Source organism: Nicotiana tabacum, chromosome 18, assembly GCF_000715075.1.
Source record: "Nicotiana tabacum cultivar K326 chromosome 18, ASM71507v2, whole genome shotgun sequence".
NCBI classification, from domain to species: domain Eukaryota; kingdom Viridiplantae; phylum Streptophyta; class Magnoliopsida; order Solanales; family Solanaceae; genus Nicotiana; species Nicotiana tabacum.
This window is the reverse complement of record NC_134097.1, coordinates 80,831,895-80,848,714: the sequence shown is the minus strand read 5'-3', so window position 1 is coordinate 80,848,714 and position 16,820 is coordinate 80,831,895. Positions and strand designations below refer to the sequence as shown.

At 41.3% G+C, this 16,820-nt stretch overlaps 1 protein-coding gene across 1 annotated transcript; it reads left to right on the top strand.

Moving 5' to 3' along the window:
* The first annotated feature begins 9,063 nt into the window (after positions 1-9,063).
* Positions 9,064-15,474, top strand: LOC142172930 (uncharacterized). Its single transcript, XM_075237016.1, has 2 exons — positions 9,064-10,266; positions 13,266-15,474. The coding sequence occupies exon 2, from the start codon at positions 14,692-14,694 to the stop codon at positions 15,313-15,315; it is 624 nt and encodes a 207-aa protein (XP_075093117.1). The 5' UTR covers positions 9,064-10,266; positions 13,266-14,691; the 3' UTR covers positions 15,316-15,474.
* The last annotated feature ends 1,346 nt before the right edge of the window (positions 15,475-16,820 follow it).

The window sequence follows — 16,820 nt, the reverse complement described above, 5'->3', positions numbered from 1 at the left end:
TCACGAGAGGTGCCATCACGACCGAGTTCGGGTTTAAGGTCGTGACAAATTGGTATCAGAGCCTAGGTTACATAGGTCTCACAAGTCATGAGAAGGTTTAGTAGAGTCTCACGAATCGGTACGGAGACGTCTGTATTTATCCTCGAGAGGTTGCAGAACCTTTAGGAAACAACTTCATATTCTTGAAATTCTTGTCGTGCGACTTTGTTGATCCGAGTACTAAACTTCTGTTATTCTATTCTATCACAGATGGTGAGGACACGCACTACCGGCCAGGATGGACGACCACCAGTACCACCAGCTATGGCCACTAGAGGCCGATGACGCGGTCATGGTTGCGGTAGGGGCAGAGGTGTGGCCCGCACAGTAGCTAGGGTAGCAGCTGCAGATCCACCAGCCACCCCAGTTCACGATCAGGTCCCAGCTGTGGATGCTCCAGCAACACCAGCTCAGGTACCAGTTGTGCCCATTGTGATTCTGGGTCTTTAAGAGGCCTTGGATAAGATTCTATCAGTTTGCACTAGCCTAGCTCAGGCGGTTTCAGTCACTACAGCCGCAACTACTTCTCAGGCCGGGGGAGGTAATCAGACTCCCGCCACTCGCACACTTGAGCAGGTCGTGCAGGAACTTCAGACACCGAGGGCACATCTAGCCCAGCTGGTTGTAGCTGCTCAGGACTATGTAGTTCCTGCCATGCCAGAGGACGAGCAGCGTAGGTTGGAGAGGTTTGGTAGACTTCAGCCTCCGACCTTCAGTGGTGCAAAGGGCGAGGATGCCCATGGCTTCTTGGATAAGTGTCAGAGGATGCTTCATACAATGGGTATTTTGGCGACCAGCGGGGTCGCTTTCGCTACTTATCAGTTTTCTGGAGCTTCCTTCACTTAGTGGGAGGCTTTTGAGAGACGTAGGTCTGTTGGTGCAACACCCCTTACCTAGCAGCGGTTCTCCGTTCTCTTTCTGGAGAAGTATGTGCCACAGTCCCGCAGAGAGGAGCTGCGTAGGGAGTTTGAGTGATTGCATCAGGGAGAGATGATTATGACGCAGTATGAGATAAAGTTCTCCGAGTTAGATCATCATGCTATTTGGTTGGTTCCGATAGATAGAGAGAGGATTAGGAGGTTTGTTGATGGCCTCACTTATCAGCTTTGTATTCTCATGACCAGGGAGAGGGTGATTGGTGCTACCTTTGAGGAGGTTGTAGACATTGCTCGGGAGATCGAGTCTATTTGTCGCCAGGAGCACGAGGAGAGGGAGGCCAAGAGGCCTTAAGGATCTGCTAGTTATAGTAGTACTCCTTTGAGAGGTCAGTTTCAGCACGGCAGAGGCCATCCATTCAAGCATGCTCAGCCAGCTCGCCCAGGTTATCATGGGGCATCATCGGGTCATGGTTCTCACAATTCTCATCAGGGTCAGTCATCACTTAGTGCCTTTCCAGCTCAGAGTTTGTCCCGTGCTACATCAGTTTAGGGCTCTTCTATGCTAGGTGCATCTGCTAGTCACTTCGTGCGAGGGGTTCCCTTTAGTCCCCTTTTCCAGCACCTGAGAGTTGTTATGAGTGTGGTGAGATAGGTCATATATGGAGGTAGTGCCCTCATCGTCCTGTGAGTTCGTCTCAGCAGAGGGGTTAGTTATCGACTTCAGCGCCAGTTACTTCACCACCACCCGCCCAACCAGCTAAGGGTGGAGGATAGTTAGCTAGGGGTCGTCCCGGAGGGGGAGGTCGATCAGGTGGCGGTCAGGCCCATTTCTATGCACTTCTAACTAGTCCCGATGCTATTGCTTCTGATGCTGTCATTACAGGTATTGTTTTAGTCTACCACAGAGATACCTCTGTATTATTGATCCTGGTTCCACCTTTTCTTATGTGTCATCATACTTTGGTCATTATTTGGGTACGCCCCGTGAGTCTTTTGCTTCACTTGTTCATGTATCTACCCTGGTGGGCGATACTGTTGTTGTAAACCGTGTTTACCGGTCATGTGTGGTGACTATTAGGGGTCTGGAGACCTGAGTGGATCTTTTATTATTGTATATGGTGGATTTCGATGTCATTTTGGGCATGGATTGGCTATCTCCATGTCGTGCTATTCTAGATTGTCATGCTAAGACAGTCACATTGGCTATACCGGATGTGCCACGGATTGAGTGGTGAGGTGTGACTGATTATGTTCCTAGTAGAGTGATCTCATTCTTGAAAGCCCGGCGTATAGTTGGGAAGGGTTGTCTGTCATATCTAGCCTTTGTAAGGGATGTCGGTGCAGAGACTCCCAGTATTGATTCTATTCCAGTTGTGAGGGATTTTCCTGATGTATTTCCTATAGACCTACAGGGCATGCCACCGGACAGGGATATCGATTTTGGTATTGACCTGGTGTCGGGCACTCAGCCCATTTATATTCCGCCATATCGTATGGCACCAACGGAATTGAAAGAGTTAAAAGAGCAACTTCAGGAACTCCTTGATAAAGGGTTCATTCGGCCTAGTGTGTCACCTTGGGGTGCGCCGGTTCTATTTGTGAAGAAAAAGGATGGCACTATGAGGATGTGCATTGATTATAGGCAATTGAACAAGGTAACAATTAAGAACAAGTATCCTTTGCCTCACATTAATGATTTATTCGACCAGCTTCAGGGAGCGAGAGTGTTCTCCAATATTGATCTCCGTTCAGGTTATCACCAGTTGAAGATCAGGGACTCGGATATTCTTAAGACAGCTTTCAGGACCCGATATGGTCATTATGAGTTCATGGGGATGTCTTTTAGGCTGACCAATGCCCCAGTAGTGTTCATGCATCTGATGAACAATGTATTTCGGCCTTATCTCGACTCGTTTGTCATAGTTTTCATTGATGATATTCTGGTGTACTCACGTAGCCAGGAGGAGCACGCGGAGCATTTGAGAGTTGTGTTGCAGAGATTGAGGGAGGAGAAGCTTTATGCAAAATTCTCCAAGTGTGAGTTTTGGCTAAGTTCAGTGGCTTTCTTGGGCCACGTGGTGTCTAGCGAGGGTATTCAAGTTGATCCGAAGAAGATAGAGGCGGTTCAGAGTTGGCCCAGACCATCCTCAGCCATAATGATTTGCAGCTTTCTTGGTATGGCAGGCTATTATCGTCGGTTTGTTCAGGGATTCTCATCTATCGCATCGCCCTTGACCAAGTTGACTCAGAAGGGTGTTTCATTTGTATGGTCGGACGAGTGTGAGGAGAGCTTTCCGAAGCTCAAGACTGCCTTGACCACAGCTCCAGTGTTGGTTTTGCCATCAGCTTCAGGTTCATATACCGTGTATTATGATGCTTCGAGAGTTGGTATTGGTTGTGTTTTGATGTAGGAGGGTAGAGTTATTGCTTATGCTTCCCGTCAGTTAAAGCCTCATGAGAAGAACTACCCCGTTCATGATTTGGAGTTGGCTTCCATAGTTCACGCGTTGAAGATTTGGAGGCATTACTTGTATGGTGTGTCTTGTGAGGTGTTTACTGCTCATCGTAGCTTCCAACACTTGTACAAACAGAAGTATCTCAATTTGAGGTAGTGGAGGTGGTTGTAGTTGCTTAAGGATTATTATATCACTATATTATGCCATCCAGGAAAGGCCAATGTGGTTGTCGATGCCTTGAGCCGAAAGGCAATGAGTATGGGGAGTTTGGTATATATTCCAGTTTAGGAGAGACCTCTTGTAGTTAATGTTCAGGCCTTGGCCAATCGGTTCGTCAGGTTAGATATTTCGGAGCCCGATCGGGTATTGGCTTGTGTGGTTTCTCGGTCTTCCTTATATAATTGCATCAGAAAGCGCTAGTATGATGATCCATATTTGCTTTGAAGGACAGAGTTTAGCACGATGATGCTAGAGATATGACTATTGGTGATGATGGGGTGTTGAGGATGTATGGCTGGATTTATGTGCCCAATGTGGATAGGCTTCGGGAGTTGATTCTAGAGGAGGCTCATAGCTCGCGGTATTCCATTCATCCGGGTGACGCGAAGATGTATCAGGATTTGAGGAAGCACTATTGGTTGAGGAGAATGAAGAAAGACATTGTGGGATTTGTAGCTCGGTGTCTCGATTCTCAACAGGTGAAATATGAGCATCAAAGACCGGGTGGCTTGCTTTAGAGGATGGATATTCCAGAGTGGAAGTGGGAGGGGATCACTATGAACTTTGTAGTTGGACTTCCACGGACTTTGAAGAAGTTCGATGCTATTTGGGTGATTGTGGATCGGCTGACCAAGTTCGCACACTTCATTCCTGTGTGTACTACCTATTCTTCAGAGCGGTTGGCAGAGATCTATATCCGAGAGATTGTTCATTTGTATGGTGTCCCAGTTTCTATCATTTCGGATAGGGGCACTCAGTTTACTTTGCAGTTTTAGAGGTCTATGCAGCGAGAGTTAGGTACTCAGGTTGAGTTGAGCATAACTTTTCATCCTCAGATGGACGGGCAGACCGAGCACACTATTCAGATATTGGAGGACATGTTGCATGTTTGTGTCATTGACTTTGTAAGGTCATGAGATCAGTTTCTACCGCTTGCAGAGTTTGCTTATAACAACAGCTACCAGTCAAGTATTCAGATGGCTACATATGAGGCTTTGTATGAGAGGCGGTGTAGATTTCTAGTTGGTTAGTTTGAGCCGGGTGAGGCTAGGCTATTGGGGACAGACTTGGTGCAGGATGCTTTAGAAAAGGTGAAGGTAATTCAGGAGAGGCTTCATACGGCGCAATCGAGGCAAAAGAGTTATGTTGGTAGGAAGGTTCGGGATGTGTCCTACATGGTTGGTAAGAAGGTTCTATTGAAGGTTTTGCCCATGAAGGGTGTTATGAGATTTGGGAAGAAAGGTAAATTGAGTCCTCGGTTCATTGGGCCTTTTGAGGTGCTTCAGAGGATTGGGGAGGTAGCTTATGAGCTTGTTTTGCCACCCAGCTTGTCGAGTGTGCATCCGGTATTTCATATTTCTATGCTTCGGAAGTATATTGGGGATCCATCTCATGTTCTGGATCTCAGCACGGTGCAATTAGATGGTGATTTCACTTATGATGTAGAGCCAGTAGCTATTTTGGAGCGTCAGGTTATAAAGTTAAGGTCAAAGGATATAGCTTTAGTAAAAGTGCAGCGGAGAGGTCGGCCCATGGAGGAGGCTACCTGGGAGACCGAGCAGGAGATGCGGAGCAGATATCCTCACTTGTTTGAGGCTTCAGGTATGTTTCTTGACTCGTTCGAGGACGAACGTTTGTTAAAGTTGGGGAGGATGTGACGACCCGGCCAGTCATCTCATGAGTTACTGCTCCGTTTCCCCCATTTCTGCTTCTTATTGCTTTGTATATCGATTTTATGAGTGATCGGGTTGGTTGGCTCGGGTTCGGAAAGGATATGGTAAGGTTTGAGACACTTAGTCTCTTTTGAGGAAGCTTAAGTTGGAAAAGTCAACCAGATGTTGACTTATGTGTTAGATGGATCGGATGTGAGTTTCGATAGTACGAATAGCTTCGGGAGGTGATTTGGGACTTAGGAGCGTGATCGGAATGTATTTTGTAGGTCCGGAGCAGATTTTGGCCTGAATTGGCAAAGTTGGTATTTTGGCGATTTCCGATTGATGGATGAGATTTTGATATAGGGATCAGAATGGAATTTCGAGAGTTGCAGTAGTTCTGTTGTATCATTTGGGATGTGTGTGCAAAATTTCAGGTCATTCGGATATGGTTTGGTTGGGTTTTTGATCAAAAGCGTAATTTAGAAGATTTTGGAATTCTTAGGCTTGAATCCGATGCGAATTTGGTGTTTTGATGTTGTTTTGAGCATTCCGAAGGTTGGAACAAGTTTGAATGAGGTTATGGGATATGTTGTCATGTTTGGTTGAGGTCTCGGGGGCCTCGGGTGGTCAATTGGACCATTTCATGATGTTTGGAATTGCAGAAAATTGCAGATCAGTGTTGCAGAGAAATGACCTTCGCATTCGCGAGTAGGTCCTCGCGTTCGCAAAGGGTCAGTTGATAAAGGCTGGGATTTAAGCCTTCGCATTGGCGAGGAAGGATCCGCGTTCACGAAGGCTGGGTGTTTGGTCATCGCGTTCGTGTGAAGTGGACCGCGTTCGCATAGAGGAATTTGGTCAGCTGGACTTGATGTATTTTATTCATCACGTTCACGAGAGGGATAACATGATCGCAAAGAGTGGTCTGAGGAAAGCATCGTGTTCGCGATGGGAAGGTCGCGATTGCGAAGAGTAATTTTTGGTCAAAGTTTATTTGTGCTTCGCGAACGCGAGGCGTTGACCGCATTCGTGAAGAAGGATTTCAGGCCTGGGCAGAATATTTAAATTGTCGTCTTGTCCGGGATTTTAGGGTTTATTTTCACCACTGTTGAGCATTTTTGGAGTTTTTCGAAGAGGATTGAAGAGGGATTCAAGGGTAATCACTTGGAGGTAAGATTCATGGACTTATAACTCGATTCTAATGTGAAATCTACCTAATTAATCATGAAAATTAAGCCTAAAATGAAAAAACTAAGGCTTGAAATTGGAGACCTAGAAATGGGTATTTGAGGGGTCATTTGTGGTTGGTTTTTGATGCTTTTGGTATGTATGAACTCGGGGAGTTATAAGGAATCCATTGATGTGATTTTTACCAGGATTCGAGACGTGGGCCCAGGGGTCGGGTTTTGGTAATTTCTGGATTTATGTTGTAAATTGCATAATTTCGCTTGGGCTTTGTTCCCTTAGCATATTTTGACGCCGTGATTCTTATTTTGGGTAAATTCGACACGAGTGGAGGCCGATTCGAGGGGCAAAGGCGTCGGGGGCTAGAGATTTGACCGGATTGAGGTGAGTAATTGTTGTAAATAATGTCTCGAGGGTATGAAACCCCAGATTTGCACATCATTGTGCTATATTGAGGTGACACACACGCTAGATGACGAGCGTGGGGTCGTGCACTATTGGGATTATAATTTAGTCCATCCTGAATGATTGTTTTACCGCGTATTTGGCTGAAAACTATTTGCTATCATCATGTTTGGGGTTGAATGCCATATTTGGGCTTCGTGCCAACTGTAAGCACGTGATTTTTGCCCTATGAAAGAATTACTCCCAAAAATTCAAAATAAAATAATTTTCCTTGTGTGCAATTTTTGTGTTCTTCGTGGCATTTCTGTGTAATTATTTGCATTTTGTCTTTGCATGTTTATTTGTTAGGTTAATAAAAAATATAAAAAATATGTCGCATTTGCGTTTAATATTTAATTAAGTTTGTTTACAAAATGAAAAAATCATAAAAATAATGTACTCTGCATTTTTAGCACTTAATGTCCAAATTGGGTGATTCTCTTGTTAGTCGCTATTTAATTGTGTGTTAACTATTATTAAGATTAATTAGTATTTCCAGATAATTTTGGGTTTTATAATTTAATCTTAGCATTCTAGCTTTATTATTATTTAGGAAATTGAATAAATAGAAAATGATAAAAATAGAAGAGATCGGATTGGGTCTTTTCTTCAATTGTAAGTCACAGGCCCAAAGAGACCCAATCTTCCCAAACGACCCAGTCCATTTCGAACTGGGTCGACCCGGTCCATAACCCAAAAAGACCCAAACCCCATTTTCATTTTTTTTCTTTCATTTTTCACAAAAAACAAAAAAACAAAAAAAACAAAACAAAAACAAAAATCAAAAGAAAAACCTAAGACTACCCGTAACCCCCCCCCCCCCTCTCTTTTCTTCTTCCTCTCTTTCTCTCTTTCTTCTCCAAATATCCTCCCATGGCAGCCCCTCCCCCTCACACCCCTTCTCCCTCACGTCACACACAGCACATATACACACACATACGCGACGCATACACACACAACTCGTCGATCTCCCTCTCTTGTCCGCCATGGTTGCGTCTTTAAGATCTTGCCACTGCATCCATTGCTTTGCTTCTTCTTCCTCGTCACATGCTGCCCGCCATGGCTGCGTTTATAGCTCTTCAAAATGATCAAAAGATCTCATCATTGCTGTCCGCCATGGCTGAGTCTCCAAGCTCTTCAAACGAGCACGAGATCCCGTCGTATTGTTGCCCGTTGTTTCTTCTTCTTCGCCCGTCGCTACTGCTGCTTCTCCTTCTTCATCCGGCGAGTTGCTCCAGCCATGGCTGCTGCCACGCTGCCATGGACAACCACCAAACGACACCTAAACAAGAGGACCATCTAGCTTCGGACTGATGCTGCGTTCTTCACTGTCCATTTGCTGCTGCCCGCGCTCCTTATCCTCCAAGATCACGTTGGATTCTTCTTCTCCAAGATCATGTCATTGTTGCTGTTGCGTTTCTTCATTGTTCGCGTTGCTGCCATGCTTCCTTCTCCGTCCTTTTCCAAACAACCAAACTACTTTCCGTTGGAGTTCGTCGTCGCTTCGATCCGGTTAGTAGATTTGAGTTTCATGTTGCCCATATTTTTGTTTTGATATTCTCGGATCTAAAATCGATAAATGTTCGATTCTTGTTTTGTTCGTGTCTATTGTTGAATTAATTTTCTAGTTTGTTCATATGTTTTGTTGATTTAATTTTCAGATTTAAATGGAACTTTGATTAATTAGTTTTTCAGTTTATTTCATGTGCTTTTATTTATTTTTGTAAAAAGAAATTGTTAGTTTAATTTTAATGTTGTTAGATTCAAAAAGAAAATTGTTAGTTTAATTCTAATGTTGTTAAATTCAAGTTAAAATTGTTAGTATGTAAAAGAATTTGTTAGCTTAATTTTAGTTTAATTTGTAAAAGAAATTGTTAGTTTAATTTTAATGTTGTGAGATTCAAAAAGAAAATTGTTGGTTTAATTTTAATGTTGATAGATTCAAATTGAAATTGATAGTATGTAAAAGAAATTGTTAGCTTAATTTTAGTTTAATTTATAAAAGAAATTGTTAGTTTGATTTTAATGTTGTTAGATTCGATTTGAAATTTAATTAATTATTTTTCAGTTTATTTCATGTGTTTTATTTGTTTTTGTAAAAGAAATTGTTAGTTTAATTTTTAATATTGTTATAATCAATTGAAATTTAATTACTTATTTTGGTTTGTTTCATGTGTTTTTATTTATTTTTGTAAAAGAAATTGTTAGTTTAATTTTAATATGGTTAGATTCAAGTTGAAATTCAATCAATTATTTCTTCTTCGGTTTATTTTATTCGTTTAAAAGAATTAAGTTGTAATATAGAAATATGTTAGTTTAATCGCTTGAATCCGTTCTTTGTTGTTTAATTTAGATTTAATTCGTGTTTATTGATTGTTTGAAGTTCGTTTTAATCTAGTGAATTAATGTGAGTTTATGTTTTGGTTTGTAATTTTTGATTTTGTTTGAATCATGAATCTTTGTTATAATATTGTTGGATTTAATTTGAAGATTAATTGATTAGTTGAGTTTTAGTGATTTGAATCTGTTCATTTATTTTGTTTAATTTGAATATATTTGTTTGTTAATATTGTTGAATATGCAAATATATGTGTTGTTAAAAAATATCGTTCAGTCAAAATAATTCCGATTGTTGATTCGTTGTTCATAGTTTAAGTTGGAATTCGTTGATTGAACTGGATTAAGGATTGGTTATAGCTGGTAATTTAATTTTAGGTTCTTAGATAATTTTGAAGTTAAACAGATTTTGAATCGGGGCGTAACAGTAGTTTTAGGGGTAAAACGGGAATTAACCAATTATGGATTATTTAATTATGGTGAGGACCAGACATAATGATAAAAGCAAAAAGGAAAAGGCGCGTAATGATGTCTACTTTGCAAAAAGAGGGAACATGAGGGCCCACTTTGACTACTTTTCAAAAAGAGAGAACACGGAGGGCCCACGTTGACTACTTTTACTAAAGTAAAAGTGTGAGTAATAATAAAAGTTAAAGGGTGCACATAGTGGAAGGATTGGGTCTTGCTTGGATATATAAGAGACTCATTTGACACTTAATAGAAGGAGAATTTTTTGGGAGAGATAAAAATTTCAGAACTAAAGAGGAGATAAGAATATACTTTTAATCTTGAAGAAGAGGATTTCTAAAATATCTGAATACTATTTTCCGTATATTCCTGAGTGTAATTTCTGCCTACTGTTTGCTTCCGGGATTTTCAATTGGTTTCTTGAGTTAACTGTTGGTCCTTTGTTATTGCTTTATTGGGTGGTTGCTGGAATTTCTGTTCGGTTTTCAAGTCTACTACTGGGTTTTCTGACTGTTGATTGTTTGTTGTTGCCGCGCTGTTGCTACTGCTGCTGATCCTATTCTTCCTTTCTTTGTATTCAAATACCAGGTACACTACTTTGAATCATTTCAACATATGTATTGAAGATGAAATAAAATGGCCGGAAGATTTAAGTTTTTTTTAATAGAATATTCGCATTTTTAGTTAAATATTCATTATGTGTCTCATGTTATGTAGATGGTAGAAGTATTTATTATGTGAAGTATTAAACTGCGGGACTAGTGGATGGGTGTCAGTATGAACACCATAAGTATTAGTTTCGGCTTTGTTAAATTTTTAGCTTAAAATCGCATTCAAATCGTTAGTAAATATTCAATACGGGAAACCGACTTAATTTGAGGGAAGGTTAGTAACTCTAGATTTAAATTTGCAAATTTTGAAATAGAAGCAATTTGAGTTTTCTTTCTATCTTTAAATTTTGTTAATAACAAAGGCTCGCAAATATTAGGCAAACATAATAGGCCAATAATTTTGTAGAATCTGCAGGCTTACAAATATTTTCGTTTTTTTATTATTATTATTTTATTTTTTTCGTCATTTATTCAGTTTTTTTTTTGAAAAAAAAACTTGAAAAAAAAAATTTGTAAAAAATAAAAAAAATATTTTTTTTTACAAAATATTTTCATTTTTTAAGAAAACAAACTGAGTGATGTTTTAATGGGTGATTCAACGTTGCAAGGCTAAGAGCATTAATCCATTAGGCGCGAGTTTGAGCAAGATGAGTCAACATTTAAGTTTAATAAACTTTTTAATAAGCTTTAGTAATTATGGTTAAATCTAGTTTTAAATGGTTTTGAAAAACTAATTTCAATAGTTTTTTTTATAACAATGTAAGCTTTAAGTTAGCTATAATCAGGATCTTTTGATTTTTAATTGTCGAACTTCGTAAATTTTTTACAATTTCGAAATATTTTTAATTTATTTTTAGTAAAATTCCTTTCTATTAATATTTGTCTTAATCTAGTAATTAGTATGTTATGTGTTATTATTTTTAAGCTCGTAATTAATTAGGATTTTCCTTCTTTATTTTAGAGACTAATTTTAATAGAAAAATGTAGTCGCTTTAGGATTTGTCCACTTAAAATAAATGAGATGAGCCTCGCCTAGTAAAATGTATAGATTGTGGGGCCCTCACAAATGTATGCATTAAATACTTAGAACATCGGAGTTGGCCGTCTAGAGAAATTTTACGGCCTTTCCCAAAACAACAATACGCTAGTCGTTCTAGGCGTGTCTTTAACAAATCATTTTCTTAAATATGGGTGTGCATTTATGTAACCCAAATCCAAATCTCAACGGAGTCGAAATGTGTCGATAACCATGGGTGCATTGATTGCGACGTGGTCTGAAATACATTTTCACAATGTTGCAATTCTCCGTAAAATAATAATAATAAATAATAATAATAAAAGCGGCTAAGGGTTAAAATTTGCACATAAGTTCATAATTGTATAAAATCAGATAATCAAGTCGAATATGATTGTTGAGCGACCGTGCTAGAACCACGGAACTCGGGAATGCCTAACACCTTCTCCCGGGTTAACAGAATTCCTTATCCAGATTTTTGGTGCGCAGACTGTTAAATAGAGTCATTCTTTTCCTCGATTCGGGATTAAATCGGTGACTTGGGACACCCTAAATCTCCCAAGTGGCGACTCTGAAATAAATAAACAAATCCCGTTTCGATTGTCCTTTAATTGGAAAAACTCCCTCTGCGCCCCTGCGGGTGCCGGAAAAAGGAGGTGTGACAGCTCTGGCGACTCTGCTGGGGAATTTTACCCAGAACCACTGGTTCAGGGTTAGAAATTCGAGCCTTTGATAAACTGTTATAATGTTGCTTTATTATCTGATATTTTCATATGATACATGCTTAATGTGCAAAATGATGTCTTGTTACCGCTTTGATATTATCTGACTGTATATATAAATTGTGTTGAACCCTTCTCTCCTCACCACTGGGGATGTGCTTACTGGTTGAGACTCCCTATTCTGTTAGTGTCATACCCTAAAATAAAAAAGAGGCTCGGACAAGTTACTAAGCCGGATGGCCTTTTGGTTCCCAGAAAGTTGCCCCCTCCTCGACTCGAGTTGTCCGCTCAGGTAAGCCAGGTTTAGAACAAAAAACCCAGGTTTGAAACTTAATATAACAAAACTTCATGTCGGATCCCTAGTAGGAACGATTATTTGCATCATGTTGCATTTGACTTAGGGGACTCAACACAGGGGTTGGGTCCGTCTAGGATTAGCAACCCGAAATGAAAAGACCATCCTGATGTATCCTATTTATGTTGTGCATTTATTTGTTCCAAACCCGCATGTTGACCGGCTTTAATCTTGGGAACGTTGGAAAATTGAAAAAAAAGGGAGAAAAGAGAGAAATAACAAATAGGGAGTTAATTGATTCTTTTAGAAAACCGAGTGTCCAAGTACTATCAGAACTCTCCCGAATTTTTAAAAAAAATATTTTACTTTTTAATTTTTTATTTACCCATAATAAAAAAAATAGAGAGAAATAAAAGCATTCAGTGTAGGAAAGAATCCTTTATTTTAGTTTGCTTTGTTTTCAAAAAACAAACAGGAAGGAAAAATAGTGTCTTTTGCTAAAAAATGGAAAATATATTTGTTTTCAAAATTAATTGGTTTATTGGCCCGAACTACGCTGGTTTGATTCTCACTGGGTGTGAGATACGTAGGCAACCCTCATCGGGTCCAACCTTCCTTTTTGTAAAAAATATCCAAAAAGACTATTTTAATTTTCGTTATAAATAAGTCGGATGATGCCGTTTTTTGCAAAAATAGCCGAATGTTCCTAAACAGGACGCCGGAAGGCTGACATTGCATAAACGGACATCTTTGGTCATCATTTTTGATTTTTGACCAGTTGACTCTCGCAACCTTAAATGCTTCGTTCTCGAAGTGCTAAAAGGCCGCATTTGAAAACCGAGCCCATCGTTTTGAAAAAAAAATCTTGGAAAAGAATATAGATAGTTTTATTTTGAGTCAAATAAAAGTTTTTCGTTGGCATAATCACCTTAATAAATGCGCAGGATGAGCACAATACAAAACGAACCCTTTTCAATAATGACCAAGATCCCTTTTGAGTTGCGATTATGGTGGAATGACCTAGGCAAGGAAGGGCAAGACAAAGTAAAGAAGTATCTGAAAGATCTCCCGGATTTGCTAAACATCCAGCCTCGGGGTGATATTATCAGATCATTGGTCACTTGCTGGGATTCAGCACATAATGTATTCCACTTCTCGGACTTTGAGCTCACCCCGACATTGGAAGAAATAGCGGGATACATCGGAAATGATGAAGCTCCGTTAAGGTTCAAGTACTTGATTGCACCCAGGGCCGTCACTGTACACCGGTTTTTGGATTCCATAAAAATACCCCGAACATTTCACCATCCAGATTTTGCAAAAGGTTTCTGCAGTCTCCGCCTCATATATGCTAGATTCGGCCACGTGGGCGGGTTCAATAAGCCAGACTTCAAACTATGCAGTAGAGATAACCGACAAAAGTGGGATGAACACAGGCTAGTAGCTTTTATGATAGCTTTTTGGGTCTTATAGTATTCCCAAGGAAAGACGAAAACATTGATTTGAAAGTAGCTGGGGTCGTCAGTACCTTGCTCACCCAAGATAAAAGCACTCTGGCGCCTATGATTATGGCTGACATATTCCGGGCTCTCACTGCTTGCCGAGCCGGGGGCAACTTTTTCGAGGGATGTAACCTATTGTTGCAAATGTGGATGACCGATCATTTATGCCACCGCTCCCAGCTCTTGGGTTACGGTTCGCCCGAGAAGACTTGCATTGGAGAATTTTACACAAGAATCAAAGGGGTTAGTCTACCCGAGGGAGTCACAGCTTGGACGTCATTCTTCCGAACTCTCACTGCCAACCAAATCCAGTGGACGCTCGGATGGTTGCCTGTTGAGGAAATCCTATACATGTCGGCAACCAGGCCCCACTTTTTGTTAATGGGACTCAAAAGCATCCAACCCTATGCACCGTATCGGGTTTTGAGGCAACTTGGGAGATATCAAGTAGTTCCGAAAGATGAAGACTTGAGTACCCAGGTGGTTGAAATCAGTCATGACGGTCGGTTCCCCGAAAAAGAAGTTCGCCAGACCTGGAGTGAGTGTCAACATTTGACGGCAAATACTTGCGTGTTGGATACGGCTAAAGGAGAAGTTTCCCCGGGGTATCACGCTTGGTTCAGAGGTGACACGTCCTGCGAAAGACCAGCTAAAAGACCTCATCTCATAGATTTTGCTGAGTCATCCCAGGAGCAATGGAACTGGTTAGCAAAGGAAAAAGGGTTATCGGGTGGAGATCGGTGAGTTGAAGCAACAGGTTGAAAGTCTGAAATTCAATAACAGTGTGCAAGTTGCTGCGGATCGAGGTGAAAGGAATAGATTGACCCAAGAAAATGAAGAACTTAGGGCCCAAATCCAGAAATTGAGAATGGCTCCTGATAAACAACCAAGGAGTCGATCAGATGAGCAGTTGATAAAAGGGCTGAAAAATGAAGTCAGGGAATGGCGGGATGGTTTAGAAAAATCTGAGAACATAATGGCAAAACTCAAAGCACAGTGGGGTACAAGAGCAGATAAGCGTCGCCGATACTTGAATCAATTGAAACACGACCACGAGAAAGCTCTTGCCAACATGAAGAGAAATGTGGCTACACTTGAGGGTAAAGCAGTTAAGCAGGCTGAGGATTTCCAAATTGAAAGCGGACACTGTTACGACTTGTTGGCCCAAATGGAGGTAGAAGTGCGGCAACTGAAAAATCAGCATATGCAGGATTCTCAGGCATTGAAAACATGCAGTGATCAGATAAAACGCCTGATTCTAGAAAAGAAGCGAGCAAGGGACAGGATTAGAGCCATTGCCCGCGCCATTTTTAGAAGATGTCGCGCTTGTGAAGACATGACCCATGCTACTTTTGTCTCAGCAGTGCTGATCTATGTGAAACGGACCATGAATGAATTAGAGCAACTCAAAAGGGACTTGGAACCTAGGCCCGCGGCGAGGCCGAACGATGCCCCGCGGGCATCCATATTTGAAGCTTTAGAGTATGCGTAGTTCGTGTCTGTATTTCTTTATATATTTTTTTAGCCTATGGTTTGTCTGTCCATTGTCTTTTCACATCAAAGTGTTTCCGTAGTATTGGAACTTGTATCTGACCTTAGTTTGCGTTTGTCATTTTCTTTCTGCAAAAAGGATTTTAGTTTGTAATGTTTGTTTTAAGTAGTGAAAAATTGAAAATCTTTCTGCATGAACTACGCTTGGTCTGATTCGTGCGGGGTCACGATGCGTAGGCAATCTCTATAGGATTCTACCGTAATTGTTAAATAAAAAAAAATGGGAGAGAGAGAGGGAGAAGAAGAAAAAGGAGATTCTGGAACACTCGAAAGAGGTAAATAAAATAAGCCGGGATGATGCGTGCAGTCAGAGCAAAAACATGTTAGAAATGGTTAACTGCCTAGGAACATTGCATCCCAATGTGCAATTACAATATTTGTTAAGACGCTAACACTGACAAGTTTGTTGTTTTTCAATCCAATACCAGTTAGTTTGTTAGGGCGTGCTGGCATAGTACCATTATCAAACAAGATCGAAAGGTCCTATACCAGAAAGCATGACTGGGTCAGACAACAGCGTTGAGTCAGAAAAGACGGCCAATCAGATGCTGAAGGATGCCTTGGAGAAAATGGAAAAAATGAGGCTAGAAATGAATAAAATGCGGATAGCCTTATCTAGAGCCCAGAAGGGGTAGGAACTACCCGTTACTCCTACCCTCCAACCAATAAACATGCCGGAATACCTTTCCACCGGCCCTTCAACGAGTTTCCCAAGCCATCACTACTATCAGGGAAGAGAGGCCTATGATCACCAAGCCCCACCACCCAGTCAAAACCCTCCTCCACCAAATGTTCCCGTCTTTGTAGCACCTCCCCCAGCCCCATTGCACAGATCATCTAGCGAGCCGATGTTTCAGGCTCACGACACACAATATTACCCTCCTGAACTCACATTCAAAGCACCCGAGCCACATACCTATAATCCCCACTTTGAGGTCCCGGCGGAGATTGAAAAGCCGGCAAAGAGCCCAGAGCAGGATGAGGTGATGCGGAAATTTAAAAGCCTGGAGCAGTCCTTCAGGAACATACACGGGTTAGGCAACCAGGTCAGCGTGGCCTACAAGGATCTATGCCCTTTCCCTGACGTCCAATTACCAGCAGGGTTCAAGATGCCCAAGTTCGATTTGTACGAAGGGCATGGCGATCCTATGGCACATCTACGGGGCTTTTGCAGCAGTCGAGCATGCCCGCCCTTTAGCACTTCCCTTCCCGAAGTGGGAGTAGGAGTCGCTCAAAAATGATTTGGCAAATTCCAAAACATGACTTATAATAAATGGGGGGAGCAGGGGGAAAAGATGAGCTACTGATAGCTTACTTTGGCCAGAGTTTGAGTGGGTCGGCACTGGAGTGGTACACAAGACAAGATCCGAGCAGGTGGTACACCTGGGATAACTTGGCACAGGCTTTCGCAGGACATTTCCAGTACAGCCTTGAGATAGTCCCAGA

Excerpts from the sequence above, each read along its gene's own strand:
- LOC142172930 (XM_075237016.1), top strand. The coding sequence starts at position 14,692 with ATGGCTCCTGATAAACAACCAAGGAGTCGATCAGATGAGCAGTTGATA.